Consider the following 23,791-nt stretch of genomic DNA (forward strand, 5'->3'; position numbering starts at 1 on the left):
CCATACACTGCAGCCCTACTTTCTTCTTCTTCTGGCCCTCTCACCTTCCTGTTTGTTCTCATCCATCTGTTTACCCTGTCCGAGTCCAAAGGAAGCATCCATTAAATCACCTTTAAAGACGAGAACGGGACTTGACAGCTACAAACTGGAGCAAAACAATCTTTTCCGAAACCCCTCCACGGCCCCACATCTCCAAGCCTGTTCGTGTCTGTCCCTTATCGTCAGCGGCAGAAGCCGCGAGCGCTGCTGTGAGACAGAGAGCAGTTCTTGTTTACTGATGCACACTATATTGATGTGAGCTGATTCCATCAGGCAACACATTTGGATGCCATACCCCCTGCCGCCTTACACTGCCTCCGTTCTATTCCTTATGTTTTTACCCCTAATGCATCTGCCATGACAAGACAGACTGCATGGCAGGCAGCAGAACTGCAGCCATTGTTGTTGCTGTTGATATCTGCAAGAGCTGCCATGTACATGCACTGGAAAATTAGGAATGGCTCAATAATGACTTATATTTGAATTCCTTGTTGCATACTTGAAAGAGAACTGTTATCTGCTTAATGTGCCCCAGACTGAACACGAGTTTTGACCTGATGATGTTTGTTTATTCTTTAATTAAACACAGTGGTCAAAATCTTCAAATTGCATGCAGAGAAAATTAATTCTGCTCCAGTTGGAGAGAAAATATTCAGTGAAGGAATTTCTTTTTCCGCCCACTCAGCCGTTTTTTCTCAAACCATTGGTCACTTTGATTTTTGTGATCAGCAGACCAAAGCGTGTGTAATTACTTAATAGGCCTGATCTCATTTTAGGCTGCCTTGCTGCAAAAACTGGTTGCACTGTGCCTCTGTCCATCCATCATGTATGGTGGTGAGATTTCCTCTCACTGCGGTGGGCAGAAATTATAACAAATGGATGAGTTCAAACCATCTGTAAGACATTTGATTAGCGCTGCTGAGCCTCTGTCAGAAGACAGCATCCAGAACTGTGCTTGATGTGGAATTGTACTAATGACAGTGCGACACAAGTAGCCATGCTCTAGGAAAAACATCACAGAACGAGAAATTAGAACCTTGGAGAGACAGACGAGGTTTCTAGCGAGCAGCTCCGGGTGGCCTCTGCAGCCATCTCACACATGATTTGATTGGTGCTCCCAGTCATCAGCTCAGCCTCATGGTGCAGCTGTTGAAGCTAATGTGGCATGAAACAAAGCAGATGTTTCTTCTGGTGTCTTCCCTCTTCTCCTTTCCATATCTTTCAATATTTTGGAACTTGCACACTTGTTGTGCACAAGTAGATGTGTGTGATCCCTAGGGGTTGGGCTATGTCAAATATGAATGCTTTACTGCATCTGAGCCAGTGTCTCAGTGGTGGTAGTAGTGTCATACCTCTCTACCAGAGCTAAAATAAAGAGATACAAGAGGCTGGTGGGTCAATAAACTGATGAAATGATGAGTGATGGCTAGAACCTAATCAGCAACAGATCAACCACAGATATAGGCAATGTGAATGTGTGAATGTGTGAATGCAGTCCACTCCTCCATGACATTTTGCTTACATTATATATTGAGTTTTTACTGAATTATATTCCCAACTTGTTTATGTGGATTTCAGGACACTCCTCTGGACCCTGGAGAGGATGTGGCCCTTCTGTCAGTGAGCTTTGAGGACGCTGAAGCCACCCAAGTCTTCCCTAAACTCTACCTTTCCCCCAGCATTGAACAGTAAGTACACTAATGAATCAATCCATTCACTGTCTGTATCAGTTCAAGTTCAGTCTTACAACCTAGTGAGTTGTGTATGCAGTCTGCAGCCAACCACTGAAATTTATACTCATTTAGAATAATAGTATTTTTGGCTTCATTGTCTAAATTAAGTTTAGTTCATTTAGTTTCACTGCTTTTATTTCAAATTGTTTAAAATGTGTATTAATCCTACAGGATTATATCTGTCACATGCAAAGACTGTACAGTATGAGGATGAATTGTCTTTAAACAAAATAAGTTCTTCTACAGCAGAATGAAAACAAAACTTACAACGTTACAATTTATCAAAAGTCCTGGAGATTCACAGGGAAGGGGCAGAGGTCAGCTAAAGGTGATGTGTGCCCAGTTCGCACTCCTGATTTCGAGGATTAAAGATGTGGTCGACAAATAACGATGAGTGTGCTGTGAATCTGGCGACATGTTATGTCATTGTGAATAATCCCACATCTCAGTCTTTGGACTCATCGGTCCGTTCCTCAAAAACAATAAGGGAAGTACGAAAAAATTAGATGGATGACACAGCGTCTGAGCTAGGAATGACTGGATGTCTGCAGACATCTGGGGTGTTAACGGTGTGTGTGTTTGTGAGTGCACGTGTGTGAGTGTATGTGTGGACTGTTTTCTTTGAGTCTGTGGGCAATGTGTGAGTAGGTACTTGAGCAGTCTGTGTGTTCTTTGTTCAAAATGTTTTTTTTTTTTTCCTTTGCTAGGTTTAGTTTGTATGTGTATGTGTGCATTTGTCAGTTTACATTTGTGTATGTGCGTGTGTGCAGATAAATGTGTGTTTGGATGCATGCTTGCTTGTGGGTTTTTTTTGTATCCGAAATGTATGTGTCTGTTTTCATACGTTTGTGCACATGCACCTGTATTTGAATAGGTTTTGCTCTCAACACAAAGTCTTTGTAGGTGTGGATATAGACGTGTGTGTGTGTGTGTGTGTGTGTGTGTGTGTGTGTGTGTGTGTGTGTGTGTGTGTGTGTGTGTGTGTGTGAGTGGGTGGGAGAGAGAGAGAGAGAGAGTCAGGTATGGGCCTACTCTGACCTTAGGGCTCCATGGTCTGGGCTTTCGTGCTCGGAATAATTTCAGGCTGATGTTTATTTACAAGCACACGCCCCGTCACACCAGGTTAAGAGACCTCTGCTCCACTCCCCACACATCACTACAACCACCACTCTTTTTCACTCTCTCTTTCTCTTTCCCTCTCTCTCTCATTTTTCTGTCTCATCATGTTCTCTTTTTCATCTTCCATGCTACTCTCGGGCCCCTCTGTTTTTTTGTTTTTTTTGTCCAGCTCTCCAGTTGTTATATTTACAATAATCAGATCTCTCTCCTGCCTCCTGCCATTTTCAACCAGTTTTTGCATGTCTCTACTCATGCTATGTCACCTTTGCAATCACTGTATATCTAAATCTCTCTCACTCCCCAACTCAGTCGCCAAAGTAGATACATGCACATATGCAGACATGCGCCTGTTCTCCAGTATGTTGAAATGAGCTGCGACAGAGCCATATCTCTATGCAGCAAATGCAACAAAATACCCTAAGTACACCACACAAAGCAAAGGTCACCTACCTACTGTCCTACTTAATGCTCATTTTCTCTGTGCTGTGCATGCATAAAAACATATAGAGCATTTGCTTTACAAGAACTACAGAATTCTGCTAATCGTGAGGTAGCACTATATGCAGTTTCACATATGTTTTTAACCTAATAATAAGCACAATGCACATTCAAAGCATGTACGCTTTGTATTTGGTGCCTAATATGGCTTAAATATGCCGTTCATTCCTCGTCATATTAATTGGCTGGGTATTAACAAGGAACGTGCTGCTACGAAGGACAATTTTTCTGCAAAGAAAATCCACTTGGTTAAAGAGGCTTTCAATGAGAGCGCTGCTTACGGTGTTGAAATTACAGAGTACTTCGGTTTGTAGGTATGTGTATTCACTGTATATGTCTGCCTTCATTGTGTTTAAGATACATACATGTGAGAAAGGCTGACCTCATTGAGGCTCCAGACCAGACTGAAGCTGCTGCAAAGTGGTGTTAGAGGCTCCCGTCCACTGCCACTTGCGTGAGGAGAACAGACAGAAGGAGGCTAAAGGCAGCAGAGAGGAGAGCAGGAAGTGGAAAAGCTACGGCGCAGGGGGTGGAGAGGGGTGGTTGCCGGCAGAGCGGCAGGGGGTTAGATAAAGAAGCAGAGGCTATAAAACAAACCCTCCTGATCTAAATCCTCTAAGAAACATCTCAAAATGCAGAGCCTTACCAGTGCTGCATTGAGCTGAGCTCTCATTTACCACCCTCCTTCTCCTGCTTAATGTTGCCTCTTTGTCTTGAGATATTTGCACATATGCATATCAAGGCCGCGTATGAATGTGCTCCACTACATGCTTTTGTGCACCTTTTTGTCAGCTGTGTGGGAGTGTGTTAATTCATCACCCAGGGCGAGAATGTATGTCTTTTTCACCGTTGTTTGAAGAGCAACGATTGCGTGTGTGTATGTGTGTGTGAGTTTGTGCATGAACGCATTTGTGTTGGATTCATCGTGGATGCCACTTTATTTAGCATTCGGATGTGTGAGCCAGCCTTTTGGTGTACGTGTGTTTGTGCAGATCTGTTACCCTGTTAGTTTCCTCCATGTCCTTACTGACCCTTGTTAGTCTTTGGTCTTCTGGTGTAGCTGCCCCATTATCTCCACACTGGCTCAAGCGGAGAGGAAATCTCATTTGTCATTTGTTGCAGTGTGCCTGCACATTTCTTTGTCTTTTTCTAACACACATTTAATAGATGGAGACATTCAAGAGGTTCCACATCAAGCCTAGCTAGCTGAAATTCACATCAAAACCGTTTTGGCGATTGTATAAATCAGTTCTAGTTTCATGAAATGGTTGAAATGATGAACTGTGCACAACCGGCATTGGCTTTGGCACCACTTGATTTAAGTGTTGTTCTTTGCGGACATATCAACAACATCATTCTATGTATGTCTCACACATATTCATTCTTCCTCCTTAATTCTCACTCTGCTGTCTTGTCCATCTTGCAGTTTCTTTTAATTCACTTTCATTTCTGGTTTTTAACTAACACCCCTTCCTTTCCCTGCTGGGAGGGAAGATTTCCATCCTGGTTAATTGGTGACACCCATGGTTACCATAGTAGTAGTAACTGCCTTAACACTAAGACAAACAAACAAAGATAACCTTCTTTATCAGAAATAAAACAGACGGTCTGGTGTGGCTGTTTACATGCTGCACACTGTACACGTAGTTTTCCACAATACAGCAGAGCACAATAAAGTTACCTAGTCCCTGTAACGCACCTCGGTTTCCAGCTCACTATGGCGGATCCTGGTTTCTCCGAAGGCACTATAGAAAGTGTATTAGTTTCAAGTCTTTCTTTTTTCACACGGAACCTCTATGATTGTGTATTAGGTAGTGATTGTTGCAAAACGCAGGTGACCTATCCTTAATACTGGACTTCAAGCCTCCTGTGTATAGACAGATGGAGCACCAAATCTGCTGCTCTGCTAACATGCTGCTTTTGTTACATGAGCTGTGTTGACACTGTGTTAAAAATTGTGATTAAAGAAAACAATGGTGCCTTGTTTTTTAAACAAGACACCATTTGGTCATCCTTTGACCACCAAAATATATTCAGTTCAGTCTAAATGGGTGGCTTTGCCACATTTGAAGAAATTCACTAATGGCATGAATGGGAGGGATAGATATGACAGACCTGAGATCACAGTGACCTTTGACCTTTAACTACCAAAAGCTAAACACTTCATCTTTAAGTTCAAGTGGACATTTATGCCATATTTGAAGAAAGTCCCCCTGGGCTTTCTTGAGGTATCTCTCAAACAGGAATGGGACAGACGGATGGACGGACAACCTGAAAACATGGATAAGAACATGCGAACATGTCTTACCTTTTTGCAACTGTTTGATATTGCACAACATGATCAGTAATCTCATCAACACCACATCGCCAATTCGAGTGTGCCAATGTTGAAAACATGCAGACCGTTAATAGTATCAATCCTATTATGTTCTCCATTCTTCTGTTATCTGTCCTTCCATCCTTCCTTCTCTTCCTCACTTTTCCTTTCCTACTGCTGTCCTGTGTATCGTGCTTGTTTTAATTCACTTTTTTTCCCAGTTTTTAACTGTTGTCTACTCAGTCGTATCTCTCCAACCGCCTCCTCCCTTTCCCTTCTGTTTTTCACGTCTGCCGCCTGTCTTTTTTCTCTCCGTCTTTCTCCGTTTTTCTATCACTCTCTCTCCTCTGCTGATCCCTCTGGCTGATCCTCAAAGGGAACCGAGAGAGTGAGTGGGACTTAAAAGAGAGAGAAACGCTGTGCTCTACCCAGCAAGGTCGTCCCTCGCTCGACTGAAATGCAGCGAGGAAAGAAAGGAAAAAAAAAAAATCACAACACACACAACACAGGGGAGAGGAGAGCTTTTCCCTCTCTCTCTCTCTCTCCTTTTCTTTTCCCTCCACCTCTCTACTCTTCTCTCCCATCACTCCTGAGTTGTTTGATATCTCACTTTTACTCTCCTTCAGCAGGGGCTAGGATCTAAGAGCTCTGAACGCAAACTTGTAAGCCCCCTGAGCTACAGTGTTATACCTCTGTTTCTATTCCCTCTTCCTCTCCCTTTCTTGCTCTCTCTGTTACTTTTTCTTCCTGAGTCTTCAAACAGACCATCACTGTAATGTTTTCTGCCTTACCGAGTGGCAAGGGGGAAAAAGATGTTGAAATAACCCGACAGACACCCACATTTTTACCAATAATGTACAGTGTACGTAGACTGTGAAGGGACTGCACCGCTCTATTTGCTTCTTTTTCTGTAGAAATTATTGATTATGAGAAGTCCAATCACAGTTATTCTGTAGGCTTAGAGATTCACTGCTTAAGATTCAGTGTTCATTTGTTATATAATGCTTTACGGTCCGCCTAGAAGAAAATACACTGTGAAAGGCATGGTGTTACGCTGTGTAGCTCCTGTAATTTTCCCTCCTTAGTCATTTAAACTAGAGTGCTAAATAGATATTAAGTGTTAAATAAATGTGGACATTTGGAGAATAAAAAAAAATGTTAGCTTTGAAGGCATCCTTGGGTGGTATGCGATGTCAAGCCAAATTATCTCTTTAACAATTATGTGGAGGCCACGGTTTGGTAAGACCAAAAGGTTCATGCTCTTCAAAGAATAACAACAAAACAGAGAAGTTGTGAGAAAGGGCATTAGTAGTCTCAAGAGAATCACATGGCAGTCTGCTGGAAGTGTGTTGGCTTGAATCTGTATACAGTATAGAGTATTTAAAGACATGAACAGCTGTGAGATAAGGTAGAGGTTTTCTAGAAGTCATGTATCAGTCTCACATAAGGCATCAAACACCTTCTGCAAAGCTGACATGCGGTACAGTGACTTTCTCTTACTTCAAAGAAGGCCCAGTTTAAAATAATATGCAAAGATTTGGTGTCTACAAGCTTTTTAGAGATTGTCCCAAACTGTCACAGTTTGTATGGGAAGTGCCTTTGAGCTGCCTCCTTCCAAAACACACCAATGATTAGATATCCACTGTATTGTATTGTTGTCACATTTACATGAAGCTGGAACATATAGTTTCAAAGTTTTCCCAGTTTGCCCTATTCAATGCCCAAAATTTCACACACACACACACACACACACACACACACACAGTTTGGTAAAAATAGTCAATGGTACTTGCCACTATAGAGTTGAACTCTGTTGTGTAAATGAGAGAGTTCAGTTTTATGTTTATTATGATATAGTCATATCTTGCTTGTCAACATTAGAGTTTGCTTCTGCTCTGCTCTGCTTCAGTGTTCAGAATGGCAGATCAGATGGAGCCTAAGGCGGCGTGTGTGCATGTAAAGCCTATGTACAGATTTCATGCTCCTGTCTGTAGCATAAAGATGAACTAACTTCACTACCACTTGTGCTGTGGCAGGCTTAAAGTGGCTATATTATGCTTAATGTAGGGTTTAGATTTTATTCTGGGTCTCCATTTATACAAGATTTAACAAGTTTTAAGTTTTTAAAAAAGTGAAAATACATGTTTTAATACCTCTATATGCAACAGTTCGTCTGGCCTGAAGAGTAAAAGGAGTTGTTTGAGCTCCCATATCTTTAACGCACCCCTTCTCCCCCACCTGCTCTGTTTTGATTACTATGTGCTCAAGGTCTGCGCACACTTAACAACTGTGCACCCCATTATAAATGCAATTTGGTCGTGATGATTGGTTGGTACCAAGTCACAGCCTGTCGATCTCATTAAGATTTTTTTAAACACATTCAATATTTAAATCTGTCATACTAGGAGAGATCTACAGAAACTACACTGGGTTGTCCACGCCTCTCAATCCTCTGATCATTACTGACCAGTTAAGTATGTTGCCCACACTGTACCTAGTCGTCAGGTGCGTCTGTTTCCAGACTGTCAGAGACTAGAAATCTGTGAACTCTTGTCTTGGGTACCCTTACTACCCAACCTCAGAAATGTATACTGTACGTAACATCGGACCATGAAAGGGATCATGTAAAACCTTTAAGGAATTCCCCTCCCATTTCTGATTCCACCGGTTCTGATATTTAAGTGTGTTTTATTTGGTATTTTAATGCCAAATAGATATTATTGCAAATATTGGCATTTTGAAAGTATCATTTGTAAGTAAGATGCACTGTCTCTTCCAGCAGTTACCTGCTGCAATAAAATGCTCATTAGCGTGGCTTTTTCCCATCTAATCTGTCATAGGGAACTATTTGAAAACGTAATGAGATTGTGTCCTTGCAGCTTACGAGTCTTGTGAGTTTCTCTTTAATTTGCAATCCTCAGTAACAACTACACATCTGCAGTCTTAAATTATCCTGCGTGCCTTCTTTCTTTTTCTTTTTGTTTGCTCTCCTTCTCCAACCGTTTTATAACCAGACTCATTTCTCTTTTCATTTTCACTTTTACTTCTCGTTTACCTGATTGTACTGTGCTCATGAGATGAGTTGGATACATCTCTCCTTCCCCCAGAAAACCTGCTGCATTGCATAAAAGAATCGAGTGGGCACCGTCTCTGCCCCCAAACCAGATTTAGGAGCCCAGAAAAATCAACACAGAGAGACAGTTTTAGGCTGCAGTGCACTAATGTTTGTGTATCTGCATTTGCCTTTAGGTGTGTGTGTGTTTGTGTGTGTGTGTGTGTGTGTGTGTGTGTGTGTGTGTGTGTGTGTGTGTGTGTTTGTGTGTGTGTGTGTGTATACGTGAGTGAGTTTGCGTGCACATTCTTGCCTGGCTGCTGGTGTGTGTGTGTGTGTGTGTGTGTGTGAGAGAGAGAGAGAGAGAAAGTGTGTGTGTATGTATGTGTCCATGTGCACATGTGCCTGTGTGGGTGTACAGTTTGTGTGTGTCCCTTCTCCAGGGTCTGTAGAGGTGTTTTATAGCCTTTGAAAGTCTTTGCATTTCGATCAGATATTTTTCAAGGTTTTGAGAACATCTTGTCACAGTCAGAAATTGTCAGCGCGATAAAATAAATTCTCCACTAACCTGACAAACCCACTCGACAGTCTAGCATGTCAGTGCAGAGACAGCTCAGAGCGCCCTGCCACTCCACTTCCTTATTGTCACCTGGGACGTTTCAGTATTACGTGCATTAAGTGTGTGAGTTTTGTGATGAGGAATATCCTCAGAGAAATCAACACATCCGAGTGCCTTTGTTTGAGAGACCTAATGTGAAAATAGTACAAGTGAAAGACATGTATTCATTTGGGAATTTCATAGCTGTTAACAATAAATGTCTTATCTAAAGTACTGTATTTGTCTATATGCAGAGACAGGAAATATAGTAAATGCATAAGTAATTGATCAATTATATCAGAAGAGTACCTGTTAGAAAATGTTGAAAAAGTCCAACAATAATGTTTAAAAAAAATAAAGTAAATCTGTTGATGAAGATGTTGTGTGTGAAATGTCACCTGCGTTCTGGCACCTCTAATGAGGAGGCAGATTGCAACCATCTAAATATCCCCCACCCCACCCCTCGCTTTCCAACTATGAGAGAACCTATGATCTCCATGGTGCGATGTCGCTGAAGCTTTGTTTTGATAATTGAATACTCTGATAGTGTGGAGCACCACCAGGAAATGTGTGGTTACAACTACCATCTTAGATTGTTGTTTGTTCAGTATTTAAGTTTGTAGTTGACTTTAAAGAACACCACTTCCTATGAGCCTCAGGCGTTCATGGGCTAAAGGTCACGGCTCAACAGAAGAGGCTTTTAGCGAGTCGATAACAGCAGGACAGACAGGTCTGAGCAGTGTAGAAGTTCTTAAAGAGCAGAGATTGCAGCTCAAACAGTAAAAAAAAAAGTGAAAGGTTTTATGAATGTGGGCAAAATCATGTTAAGGTGATAGGTACCCACTTTGCCACACTTGTAGTTTTATTACATGGGAGCTGTAGTTTTTCAGATGTTCTCACATGTGGAACTACATGTACTCTACCACGCTGCTGTCAGCTCTTACTTGTATCTTGTGTAGACATGTGTATATATGCATGTATATATCACATTACACAGCACACAACATCTTTAAATTTCTTGTTTCCACACAGTCCACTGGCCATAAAAATAATACAATGTTCTCCAGACTTTAAAGTTTTTGTTCCATTTAGCAAGATGACTTTTGCAGAAAAAAATGTATTCACAAATTTATAGGCAACATTTTTCCGACAATTGTGCGTCACATGATGTGCGCAGTTGTAGTAGTGCCAAAAAATCGCTTCACAGCGTCATTCTTGTTGGCTTGGTAGACTCAGGTGGAGAACTGAAACTACTGCTCTGATGATGTAATACCACAGCTGCTCAAATCAATTTACATTTAGTCACAGTGAAAGAATTGTAGTTGGGCTCAAATCCATCCTGTTCTGTACTCCTGTTAAAATGTTAACTTTTTAAAATATTCAACAAAGATATTTTCTAACTTAAAGTGTTTAGACCATAAAATGTGCCTTAACATAGCCACACTTTGGTTACTAGGGACACATTGAGAATCAACATTTTGCAACTTCACAGTTCAGTTCATTCATTTTTGTTAATTTAAAACATTCTTTCATCTGCCTTAAATGACTCACAACATGTATATGCTGTTATTTTATTTTATTTTTAGGTAGTATGGTATGTTGTGTGGTACATGCTGTGCATTTTGTGCCAGAATTCATCATTTCACCTTTAGCCCTTTATCTTCCTTGCAGGAGTTGTTCAGGGACTGCTAGCTGCACTTTCTCTGACACTGTAAAGCTGATATCAATCCGTGGCATTTCAGATTTATTTGCATTTGAAATATCAACTCTGATGCAAATATATAAACTCTTAAACCATGGTGTGTACATGTCGCCAGCGTGTCCCATGGCTGCAGTGTCTCACGCTGCATAGATCACCTTTTCATCACATAAAGGTAGAAATCCAGTGATTACAGTACGATACAACCTGCAGATGGTCATGTGGAGCTCACATGACCATGAGCACCCCCTTCACCACTGATATATCAATTATCTCCAGCTGAAGGTGTGATGGTGGACAATAGGAAGATTTTGGCATGTTGTCCATCCATATCATACACATTTCAGAGTGTGTAATGCTTGTGGCCTGAGTCTGTGATTAGCCCGGCTTTATCTAAATGGATCATAAATAGAGGATCACAGTAAAATTCAGCACTGCTATGTCAGGAGGGTCACTCATAACAGAAAGGTCACTGACTCCTTTTGCCATAGGCCAAGGGCGCCGTGCCCAGTCACAGAGGAAGAATAGGATGTTATTTAGTCTAAACAGTCAACAAACAGAGTCATATGTGGGCCTCTGAGGACCCTCCAGGCTTTAGGAAATGAAGAAGGCAATCAAAATGGAAATGTTGCTGCTTTGAAACTACATTAGAATCTCCAAACAGTTCTTCTTGGTCATATCGTTCACTTTCCTAATGAATCATGTGTGCCCTCTTTCCAGTTGAGCTTTTATCTGCTCTCGCGCTGTCAGTGCGCTGTCATGCACACCCTCACACACACACACACACACACACACACACACACACACACACACACTGATACAAAACCACACATAAACAAACAAACTGAGCTTCATCACCATCCACCTGAGTCACACAGGATAATCTCTCTGGTTGATGAAGTCACAGGCAGCCCTGTCACTGTACAGCATGAGTGTGTGTGTGTGTATGTGTTTGTGTGTTTGTTTACATGCGTGCACGTCCACTGTCTACTGTAAATATGTCATACAGTAGGCTGCATTGCTCAGAGGGTCTGTGTTAGGCAGCATGTCTGCATGATGACTGCAGTCTGTGTGGGTTGTGTTGAGAGCAGTGTCACCAGTGGAGACAGAATCAGGGACTCTTCAGGGTGCCACTTGGAAAGTAAAACACCATTATGTCTAGATTCTGAGCCCACCCACAGGAAGCTCAATTTAAAGTAATTGAAAGCTTACACTGGAAGTCTGATAGAAATACCATATCATTTCACGAACATTTTACCAATAGTTTTCCTTAGGTTTTGTGACTTCAGTCTGTACACAGATACATGTCTACATGTGGACTATTCTGTACTTATCATCTAAACATGATCCAGAATGAAAACGTGCGTGCAGACTTCCGTCAGCCTTTTCTTTTTTTTTCTTATTCTGTGTTTTCTTTGTTTTTGTGTTCTCTCGGCTTACTGTCTGTTTGAAGGGGAATTCCGCTGAGTTTATACATAAAGGTCAGTCTCCTAGTCATGGGGAGTGCTACTCTGGCTGTGAAAATAGTTGTACACTGTCCTCTGTGGCTCCGGAGCAGCTGTGCCAAGCGTGAGAAAATAAACCCAGATTTCGTCAAGGTCATGTCAATCTGGGCCATGAGCTTAAAAGAGGGCCCCTAACAAAAGATGCAGGTAGTTTGTATTATCTGGATATCTGGGGATCTGCCACTTTCATTTTCAAGCTTTTTGTTTTTTTTTTTTATCTGCATTATGTAAGTGCTCCAGTCATTTTAAAATGTAATACTAAATCAGTGGAATAGCTCTTTAAGATTTCCACACACACACAAGTGTTCATCGTTTGTCACTTGTTATAATCACATCTCATCTTTGTAGACTCTTGTAAGCTGCTTAAATATGGGTGCGGCTTTCCAAAAGTTAACTTGCTGTTTTATCTAATTCTCTTCCTCAGCTTGACCTTGAGCTAAACTTTGAATGTTTGACTCAGTTTTGGCACATAGGTGCAATTTATTCAGCCTGCTGTAATGAATCGTGGCTCGTGTTCAAGGAGTGTACTGTTCTCTGCGGTCAGAATTTTTTAGTAGAGGTTGTTTAAGGTAGAGGCAGAAAGTTCATATCCAGGAAAGATGTGATTTCTTCTTTTTTTTTTTTTTTTTTTTTTTTGTTGCACATTTAATTTAATTGTTTTGAAACTCAGAATAATAACTGTTGCAGTTTTGCACGTGGAGTCTTTGCTCATTTTTTGGATGGATGCTGGATACAAGTCTTCAGCTGCTCAGTGGTCTGTTCTTCTCCTCATGATGCACCATCCACTTCAACAACCTGCATTAAGTGATAACAGGTTTCAAAAAATACTTCTGAGCTCATGTGGCTCTTTGCATCATTGTGGGTTAGAACCATTGTGGGAAGATTACAATAGGTCAAATTGATCCAAATAACTTCCAGAACAGGACTCTTATTTTGTTCTTTAGTCTGGTTTTTGCTTCCTAATGTGTAAAATGTTACAGTACAAGTAACTTAACCACATAAGTGATTACGTGAACATTAACTTGTACATATGTTGACTGTAGCAGACTTTGGACAGGAAGCTATTGTGAAGCAGATTATAGTCGGCTTTAGTTTTTTTTACCTCTGTTGCTGTTTCACTGACATTCCTGCAATTATTATTATTTATTATTCTGAAAGTTTGTAGTTGAACAAGTTAGCATCTTGCATTTGTTTTTGCATTTTTGAAATGCTTCTTTAAACCCTGTTTGCTGCAGTGCTCATTTTACTGAACCTTCAGACCCAGTTGCAACTTGTGTAAAAGATTTATTTTAGCAAATAAAATGAGGGCTAGCTTTCCTGTTAGCAAAGCAAGAAGCTCCTCTCTTAAAGAAGTGCCAATAATGAACCGCTGTTTCAGAACATTTTTGGACATCGAAGGAGCTGTTGTTTGATACTCGGGCGAGAGACGGGCGTCTAGTCAGCCTGCATTCAAATGTGTGCTCAAGAGGCAAAACCAGTGAAATACAAAACACATCACAATTGTTCGCATGCCTGCCATCAGCACAAATGACGAACACACCAGCATCTATTTTGTGCTTCTGTCCACATTTCCATCTGAATGATATGGAGCTATTCTTAGATCTGTGGGAGGATAGATGGGCATCATTTAGATTTTCATTTTCAAAGGCTTCTCTCCTCGTTGCTGTAAGCCATTTTCAATCGACCATTTGTTGGTGCATGGCAAAATGCACAGACTAATGCTAATTATGTGCACAAAGCTTACTGTAAATGGTGGCTTTGAGTTTTTGAGAAAAGGATTTTGACAATGAAAATGGCTTCATGACAGTTTGCATGGCTTCTCCATGAATACGACCATATTAATATTCAGTCGAGCATCGGTTCCAGCGCGGCTAAATGTGGACCAGTGAACACTGTTAACATGTCTGAATCTTTGTGGATGTGTGTGATTGTTATCTTCAGCTAATTTTAATCATTCAGGCTATCAGTAAAAACTCCTGTGACACACAGCAGCTGATGAGAAACCAGCTGTTTTCTACACAGAGCAGCATTCCTTATTCTGAACACACCTTATTCTGAATAGTGTGTATGTACAGTCACAACTATGCATCTAGTCACTGTTGGCCTTTATTTGACTGCTGTTAAGACATTAGTATTCCCATAAGCAGTTGTGGGTTTTGGTCATAACAGTAAGGTGGAGTACATCATGAGGTGCTCCACCTTCCTCCTCACTACTCCCACAACTGTTCTTTGGAATTTTCAACATTGTGTAAGTCTCAGTCTCTCTGCTGTTTATCAGCTTTTTTTTTTTTTCACACCACATTTTTTATCAAATAAGGAACTAGGAACTAAACCCTTAGTGCTGCATCTCAACATCTAATCTTTGGTATTGGTTATAATGTTAAAGAACGTATGCTATTTACATACATTGTGCATTCATAACCATGTAAACAGCACTCATCCACTGCTTCCACTGTCCTGCTCTAATAAAGACTGAAACCAATCCTCTTCTATGTGTGTTAAAATGAGCACTAAAAGCCAAAAAGCAGTTCCTTAAGACCTTTAACCCGTCCCCAGGGTATTCCCTCTGTTTTTGCCCCAGATCAAAAAAAATGAGGGAGTGACTACTTCAGTTGGTTAGTCACTGGGGAGCTGGAGCAGCAGATTTCCTGATTAAACATCCGCTAATCATTAATGGAGCTGCATTGCAGGATTGAATGAGGAGGATGTCAGAAGGATAAATGAACAAGTGAAGGAGAATGAGGATGCCACAGACATGAGTCACTCCTTTTATTTATTTTTTTAAACTCCACTTCTTCCACTTCTGCTACTTATCAGCAGATAAATGTGTTGGTGTTGTTTTTGCTCAATAGTTAACATTCATTTTAGTAAAGTGACAAATTGCAGGACAATGGACACATCTAAGCTAAATTATAGTAACTGAACTTATTATATGTATAACAGAGTATAACATGGTGTATAATATGCAAAAATAACAATGAGCACTTTCGGGCTAACTGCTGTCTTTTTTATCCAATCAGTGCTTTGGGAGGCTCTTCTGCACTTCATATCCCAGCATTCCCCAGTGGAGGATGCCTAATTGACTATGTTCCACAAGTGTGCCAATTACTCACCAACAAGGTAACTTGTTTAACTGTACTGTGTGTGTGTGTGTGTGTGTGTGTGTGTGTGTGTGTGTGTGTGTGTGCGTGTGTGTGTGTGTTTGTGTGTACAAGCTAAAACTAATGTCTGTTTTTTAGAACTTGTATTAGTTATCCAAAAATTCCTTGCTCGTTATGAGTTTGTGAATCATCTTTGTAAGCCTTGGTGCCTAAAAGCAGGCCACCACTGAGGGATGTCTTGGAATGTAATGCGTGTGTTAGTGCGTGTATGTGCATTCATGCACGTGTGTCAGGCATCTGCCGACGTGGGCGTACTGGCCAGCTTCCATCGGCCGTCTGAGCGCTCCCTGGTCTCCCCAGGTTGACAGGTAGATATGGAGCGTAGACACGATGTACTGCCATTCCCCTCAGGGGAAGTGCCCATCCACCCCAACCCCCACACACATGGAGGGTACATGAGATACCATAGCCTCCATCTTCACCTAGACTCTGACCAGCGTACTCGCAGCATCTAGAACAATCGTGGTGCTGACTGATGTCCATGTCTCTGGTGGTTTAACTAAAAGCTGTTCCCCCCCACCTCCCTGAAAGACTTGTGCATGCCATAGCCTGTGTTTGGAAAGGCACGTTGAAAAGCAGAGTCAATAGCAGATAAAGGCATCGTGGCACAGAGAAGGAAGATTGTTACTCGCAAAGTCACCATCACTGTTTTAGAGAGCACCTAAAAAAAATCAGTTGTTCAATCCAAGACACTCATCACTCCCACATTCATTTCAAACAGGGCCACCGGCTCCTTTCATACACTGAGCACTGCATGCTGTTCTGTATGTAGTTTACATTTTTAAATTGTACAATACATGTTTTTCTGTGTTTATGAGTTGGTACTGTTGGGGCATTGTTGTAGCTGAAACATAAGAAGCAAGTAAATGTGCAGAGCAATTCTATAAGTCAGATATTTTTATGAAATGTATTAACTGGACCCAAAGAATGGAAAAGACATCATCTTACATGTCAGAGGAAGATTCTTGCAATTGCATTGCCCCTGCCATGGCCGGCTGTGCATCATTCTTGTTCTTTTAACACCATCAACAATCACTTGTTTCTTCACACTTATTCCAGATGCTATGAGTGTATTGACACAACTATATACTGTCACATACCTCAGCTGTGACTATGATTATGGTGGGTGATGAAAGCACCTGGCACTTCTTTTATTTTTTTATTTTTGACAAGATAGTGATAGAGTGGAGAAAATGGATAGCTGAACTACTAACTATTTTTCAGGTCTCTCGTTATTGTGCATGTTCTACGTGAATGCTGTTGTCATGAACAGCTGTTTCCAGATAAGTTAAAAAGATATTGGTCAGTCGAATCACATTTGGTATTTATAGCTGTACTCTAATTACTGAAATTCTCACACATACACTACTATGCAAAGTAGCCAGTGGGAAGAGAGGCACTGTCAGCAGAAACAACTGTAGTGATCACCTGGTTGTTGGATGTATTACTAAACAGCTGCAACTCGCTTTGTACTTGATGAGGAAAATCACACACCCCATCTTGATGAATGAATTATTCAAGCTAAAAATCTTCCCAATCTTCGGAACCATGCACGCCAAAGCCCACTTGAGGTTATTTTGTAGGGCTCTGGCATTGCTCATCCTGTTCCTCCGAGCAGATATTGGTCCTGCTGCTGGCTTGTTGTCCTTCTACAGCCTTGTCCGACTGTCCTGGTGTAGCAGGTGGTCTCCTGGTATCTCTTCCATGCTCTCTTCCCCAGTTTAGTTGGTATGACGCCCAGAACTATACTGAATTACATGGCTGTAACACCACGTCATACCCTCAGTCAGTTTTTACACAGTCGGTTTTGTCCAACAACGGGACATGACTCAGGAAGCATGGGTTAAAATTTCTTAGGATTATGTCAACAAGGTCATAATGTTTCTTTAACGTGATGTCACTGACCATATTTACTGTACAGCTTACTTGAGTGTGCCACCCAAATATATTTGGCCACTCCTTGGCCAAAGATTGCCTATATGAGGTAAGAAGCATCACTCTGTCCCATCTCTTACAATCAGAGAGGACTGAGTGTCTCTGTAAACTAGTTTCAGAAACTCTCAAAACAGAGTCAGAAATCTTCTCTATTAAAATCATCAGCTGATGTCGCAGCAGTCTAAATTTTTTTAGGTGCAGTTTTTGCCCAGACTGTGTTTTGTTTGATCATGTTTTCCAAAGACTTTATTATAACCAATTTTACAGTGATTGTGAGACTAAATAACTGTCTTTAATAATTTCTGATTGTTATTTAGACAAACATGCCTTTATTCACCTTCAGTGTAAAATAAACCTCTGCCACCAAAGAGCCACAAGTCATTAGACAGATATATTTGTATAGTCACTTTATCACTGTACATAGGATGAGTTGATGTACATCACAATGCAATTGTGATGTAACATTTCCTCTGACTGAGGTCAGTTAGAAGTATACTGCATGTTCTTATTTCTGTTATTAACACAATGGAGACTGCATTTTAATTACTCTTAAATGTCGAGTGGTCAGGTCTGAGCTCTCTATTCTATGTTCACAGATCTTCTTTTCCTTGTTCTTTTACTTATTGTTCTCTTTTTCTAATGTAGTTTTCCTGCAGAGTTAGCAAAAACGTATTAAGTAAAAGTAGATTTTATTAAATAATTAAAAGGCACTGATTTAAAGAAATATTTTGTAGTCAGATGTCAGATCACTTACTCTTTTGTAATATGAAAGCCGGGGGTGGTGTGAATGCGTATGTGACAGAGCAAAAGGAGATTTCTTAATCACACAGCAGGAAGCACTTCCGGCATTATTGCATCACAGTCCCTGCTGATACAGTACATGAACAAACACAATAAATGGATCCACAGGCGAGGGAGTCATGGGTGTGGGCAGGTTTGAATACCTGCAGAGCAAGATCACTTATGTTGCCTCACTCAAACCTCCAGGCAGCCAATGGAAAGACGTGGCTGCAAGTCACAGTGCAAGTGGGGGGCGGGAGTTCCTTTCCCATTATGGGTGTGAAAGTTCAATGATCCACAGTTCCCTTGAAAAGAATCCCACTCTCATACACACACAGGCAGTTTTACTGAATAAATAGCTCATTGAGCATGTGGCCTTGCAGCTTTTGAGCAAGCTAAATTGCCGCCTCCACTGTCCCATGTAAACATAATTGAACAGGAGGGTGAGTCACAGTGTGTGCCTGTGTTTAAGAGCTCTTGCTGAGATGAGACCTGTCACACACACACACACACACACACACACACACACACTCTCTCTACTGCGTATATCAGAGATTACTACTTTCCTCTTTCACAAAATGCTGTCATTCATACATGGTTGATGAGTAATCACAACTATGCAGTAGCAGTGGGTAAGACAACGCTGTCTCCAGCCTTATTCAATTGTGCTATCCTCAAATGAACTGCTAAGAGCTGGGACCATAACCAACAGCAGCAGTACTTTTTGGGTGGTTATACATCATATGCACCAGTGCCAATATAACATTACATTATCACATTATTCTAGATAGATTCTAGGTAGATTATTGCTTTGTTATAGACACAGAGTATCCCCTTTAAACTTACAACTTTATCCAATCACACAGCAATGCTCCTTTTCACTCATTTCAATTCAAGAAGCACCCCTTCATGGCTGCTTGTCTGGCTGCAGGTCTTCCAACCAGCTCAGGATGCTAAAGAGTCAAGCAAGCTCTAATCATCTCATCTTTGGACTTCAAGATAATCATTAATTCACACACCCACAGGGCCAGTCCTAACAAGAGAAGAACTTGTTTTCTTGTGCATGTGTTGCAGGATTGATTTGGACTAACAGATTTAGTTTAGGCGAGGGTTCTGAATTTTCGCTGTCCCCACCTGTCTTCACTCTTGTCTAGTGTTTTTGTGTATTTTTGAAGCCTGTCTCTGGGGTGTTGAACTCACAGTTGACACTACAAAAGCACATCTACTGTAGTAAGAGAGGAAATTGTATTAAAATGAACCCAGTCTGTCTTTTTTTGTTACATTCGACAGACTGTGTGGTAAAGCTTTTAACAGCAGCTTATTTGACTGTCAGGTGGAAAGCTAAAGACGTTGTGCATCAGTGACATTTAAATTTGCATGTACAAAGACTGTATGTAATACTGCATTTATACTCTGAGCCGTGTGGTTTTCAGGTAAAAGCCACCATTAAAAAGGTCATTTCTCATACTTTCTCTCTATTCTGGGTCAGTTCTCTAGGGAAAATCTCAGATCTCCAAGTCATACTTCAGTTTACAGGATTGGTAAGCTATTAGCAGTTAGACAGACAACTGACCCATTCCCCTATTCCAGAACCCCACTGTAATCATTGAACAAAAATTGAATTGACTTGCTTTTATCTTCTTAAGTCTCTGGAGTGCTGTCACTGCTTTCTGCCATGTTTTCCCCAACACAAAACAATCCCACATTGCCGGCTGTTCCTGCGAGCCCACTTTAGGAAACAACTGCTAACTTTTGTTTATACTCAAACATTTTTAAAAATGTCTTGGATTGTTTCCAAAACATAATCGATGCCTAATATGAACAATAGTACGAAGTTCAGTTCAGTCTAGGAGCGTGTGCCTTACTGACTGATCGTTGCCGTGCACAACACTTAGGCCAAAATGTTGCAAAGTGAGGTTCAGAGCTGTTAACTCAGCAACTGTGCATTTTGGTGACTAAGTTCTTAAAACTTAAGAATCTATGGACTCTTTGGACAGAGGAGAGTCACCCAGTGTTGCCAGATGTTCAATAATTCTGACATATTGTATAATATTTTGGCTTTTAATACAGTCAATAATTATAAAAGCTCCTAAATAGCATGGGTTCAGCATGTGGATACAACACATAATGTGTCCTGCAGCCACGGAAGCAGTCAACTCGGTGACCTCGTGGGTGAACAGGCTGTTGCTGGCACATACTTACACTTCAAGTTTGACAATCCTTGTTTTTGCCATGCCCTGCCTCCCATTCCATTGTGTGTACTAACCCCCCAGCTTTGCTCTCTCTAGGTGCAGTATGTTATCCAAGGCTATCACAAGAGGAGAGAGTACATCGCTGCCTTCCTCAGCCACTTTGGATCGTGAGTTCACTATTCAGGAGCACATCCTACACTGAAGTGATCACAACATGTGTTCACTGGCTAATTGGCCCCTTTGTTTTTTCTATTCATTTACTGTAGCTTTGAAACTAGACCTAGTGAGAAATGAATGTGTTTGTTTTACAGGGGGGTGGTGGAGTATGATGCTGAGGGGTTCACAAAACTCACCCTTCTACTCATGTGGAAAGACTTCTGCTTCCTAGTGCACGGTAGCATAGTCACAACACACACACACACACACACACACACACACACACACACACACACACACGTCCTCATTCTGGGGTTTGTTTCCAATCTCATCCAATGCCATTATCTACTCTACTCTAATTCTCTTTTCCCCCTTCTTTCCTATTCCATCTGCTCTTCGTAGTGGATCTCCCGCTGTACTTTCCAAGGGACCAGCCCACCCTCACGTTCCAGTCTGTGTACCACTTCACCAATAGCGGTCAGCTCTATTCTCAGGTGCAGAAGTCATATCCCTACAGCCCCCGCTGGGATGGCAACGAGATGGCCAAGAGGGCAAAGTAAGTAGAACCTGCTGCATTCAGCTGTATGCATTTAGAAACGTATACCTCTTAATCTGCATGGATTTCTGACGTTTAATAGCCATTTCTAAACACTTTGTGGATAGAACAAGAGTAGAAGCAACAGATTGGTTTGCCAAGCTTGAAACGATCTGTTCTCTCAGTTTATGATAAAGCCACGCTAAGTTAAGTTAGTCTGATTGAACATTATGTACGATATGCATGAAGGTACAGTGTATTGTGTGGCTTGTGCTACATATAAACCATTTGCTGGTATTCACAGATTTGATCCCACCCTCAGTACACATAAACCAGCTTGGCCCCATCACAGTATCTATAGGCGTCATCTGTTGTTTGAACAGCACTTGTATCGTTTGTGTGCCAGGTCCTTGGCAAAGGTTAATAACTGCTGTAAATATTTGAAAGATCTGAAAGGCTCTGGATGGCAGTACAACGCGTTCAGGGACAGTACAGAGCGTAGGTCAGCCGTGTTTCAAAAAACACAGGCGTTTACAAAATGGATAGTGATTTAAAAAAAAAAAAACATGCACCAAACAACACAAACAACAACAGAGGTGTGAAACACACTGTGGCTGGAAAAATCTAGGTCTGACTCAAACTGTAGCTTTAGAGGATCATCACACGGTTCTATTAGTAATGATCGTAAAAGTTAGGTCCCCACCTAATGTTTACTTGAAGTCGAACCTGATACAACCGCACGAAGCTGAAGATGACATCATAATATGTGGCTAAATACAATTATATCACATCTTAATATTTCATTTCATGTAAACTCTCTCTCTCTCTCTCTCTCTCTCTCTCTCTCTCTCTCTCTCTCTCCACCACCCACCCAGGGCGTACTTCAAGAGCTTCATCCCTCAGTTCCAAGAGGGAGCCTTTGCCAACGGAAAACTCTAGTACCCTCCAGCTTAATGACATGCCTGGAGAGTTGCCTGTGGGAGTGTGTATGTGAGTGTGATTGTGCGTGCTATTGTGTACCTGTATACGAGTACGCACAGACTTAGCGTTTGGGAACTGTACTGTACTGTACTGTACCAGTACAGCGAGAATGACAGTGTGCATGTTGCACACAGACTCTGTGAATTCCACGTTGTTTAACGTTGAGTGGTTGCTTCTTAGTCAGTACCTTCACTTTTTATTGTAGCATTAGAGAGACGCTGTAAACGTTTTGTCGTCCAGGCACTGTTACATGCTACCACCAAATCACTGTAGGGATGATTGATTATCACTATTGCTATCCCAAAAGGGCCATTTTCAAAAAAGGAGCTCCAAACTCTGACAGGAACTTGAAGTAACAACCTATACTGTACAACCCGACTGTTTGAATCAACATCTGATAGTGTTGTTTTATTGTATTGTGCCAGTGACACCTGGCTTCAAGCAGCCAAACCACAAAGGTTTGGAGTCACAACACTCCATCCAGACCTGCCGTGCTGTGAAAAGATATTTGTTGATATGTAAACAATATGTAAACTATTTACCAGACGGAAACCACAAAGAGCCGAGGAGAGGATGCAAAACACCTTTCTTTACTGTTCGTTTGCCTCTGTCACTCATGATCACACACACACACACGATTGTCAAGTTTGGCTCCACTGTCGACGTTTCAACAATCTCCAACTTGCTTTTAAGTTGCTGTATGTTTTATTCGATTGTTTAAAGCCCTGTGAAGTGTCTTTTATTGACACGTTCAGTACTGTAAGTTAATATGATTTGCCAAAAATTCCTTCCAGTAAAAAAAAAAGTATGTTTCCTCTCACAGTCTGCTTTTGTTTATGTACTTATGTTATGTTTCGCCACTGTACTATTAAATTGCTGATATGCTCACAATGACAATGGTAACATCCTAATATTTAGTGGTCATGATAACTCCTATTAACCCCATATTTTAAACCTTTTAAGACAAATAATGTCTTTATATAAAAACAAAGTGTATGTTTACTGCAATAATGGCCAAATACTTGATAAAAAATAATACAAATAATAATTTGGAATGCAAAAGTCTATGTCAAATTTGATGGCAGTTCATTTAAAACTTGACATAATATGTCATATAAATATAAACATATGTGCTGATTAAAATTTAATGTCTAGCATTAAAAAAAAGTCCGGAATTAGATGATAAAGTGATTAAAAATATTTCCGCTGGATCTCAGATGGCCAATGTATTTAGGATTGATCATCTGGGAACCATGAACAAACGTTTTTGCTAATACATCTGGTACAGGTTTTAGGCTTTACATGTTTTCACTTGCACTGCAACCATCAACTTATGTCAACATTACCACGAGGACATGTGGAAACTTCAGATCTATTAATCTACTGCCAGTCCAGTTCAGTGAAGTGGATGGAGCTGTTCATTTTCCAAAGTCATAGTGAGCTGGTTGGCGTGTTGAAGGCGTTTCTACCAATGTTACCAATGTGCTGTGA

At 41.0% G+C, this 23,791-nt stretch overlaps 1 protein-coding gene across 1 annotated transcript in view; it reads left to right on the forward strand.

The window, feature by feature from the left end:
* Positions 1-23,194, forward strand: part of babam2 (BRISC and BRCA1 A complex member 2) — a 65,561-nt gene extending 42,367 nt beyond the window's left edge. Inside the window, exons 7-12 of the mRNA XM_026355827.1 lie at positions 1,618-1,727; positions 15,581-15,680; positions 20,725-20,795; positions 20,940-21,022; positions 21,187-21,340; positions 22,195-23,194. Of these exons, the coding sequence (XP_026211612.1) occupies positions 1,618-1,727; positions 15,581-15,680; positions 20,725-20,795; positions 20,940-21,022; positions 21,187-21,340; positions 22,195-22,258 (582 nt within the window). The 3' untranslated portion in view covers positions 22,259-23,194. The remainder of the gene's footprint in view (positions 1-1,617; positions 1,728-15,580; positions 15,681-20,724; positions 20,796-20,939; positions 21,023-21,186; positions 21,341-22,194) is intronic.
* The last annotated feature ends 597 nt before the right edge of the window (positions 23,195-23,791 follow it).

This window comes from Anabas testudineus, chromosome 12 (genome assembly GCF_900324465.2).
Source record: "Anabas testudineus chromosome 12, fAnaTes1.2, whole genome shotgun sequence".
NCBI classification, from domain to species: domain Eukaryota; kingdom Metazoa; phylum Chordata; class Actinopteri; order Anabantiformes; family Anabantidae; genus Anabas; species Anabas testudineus.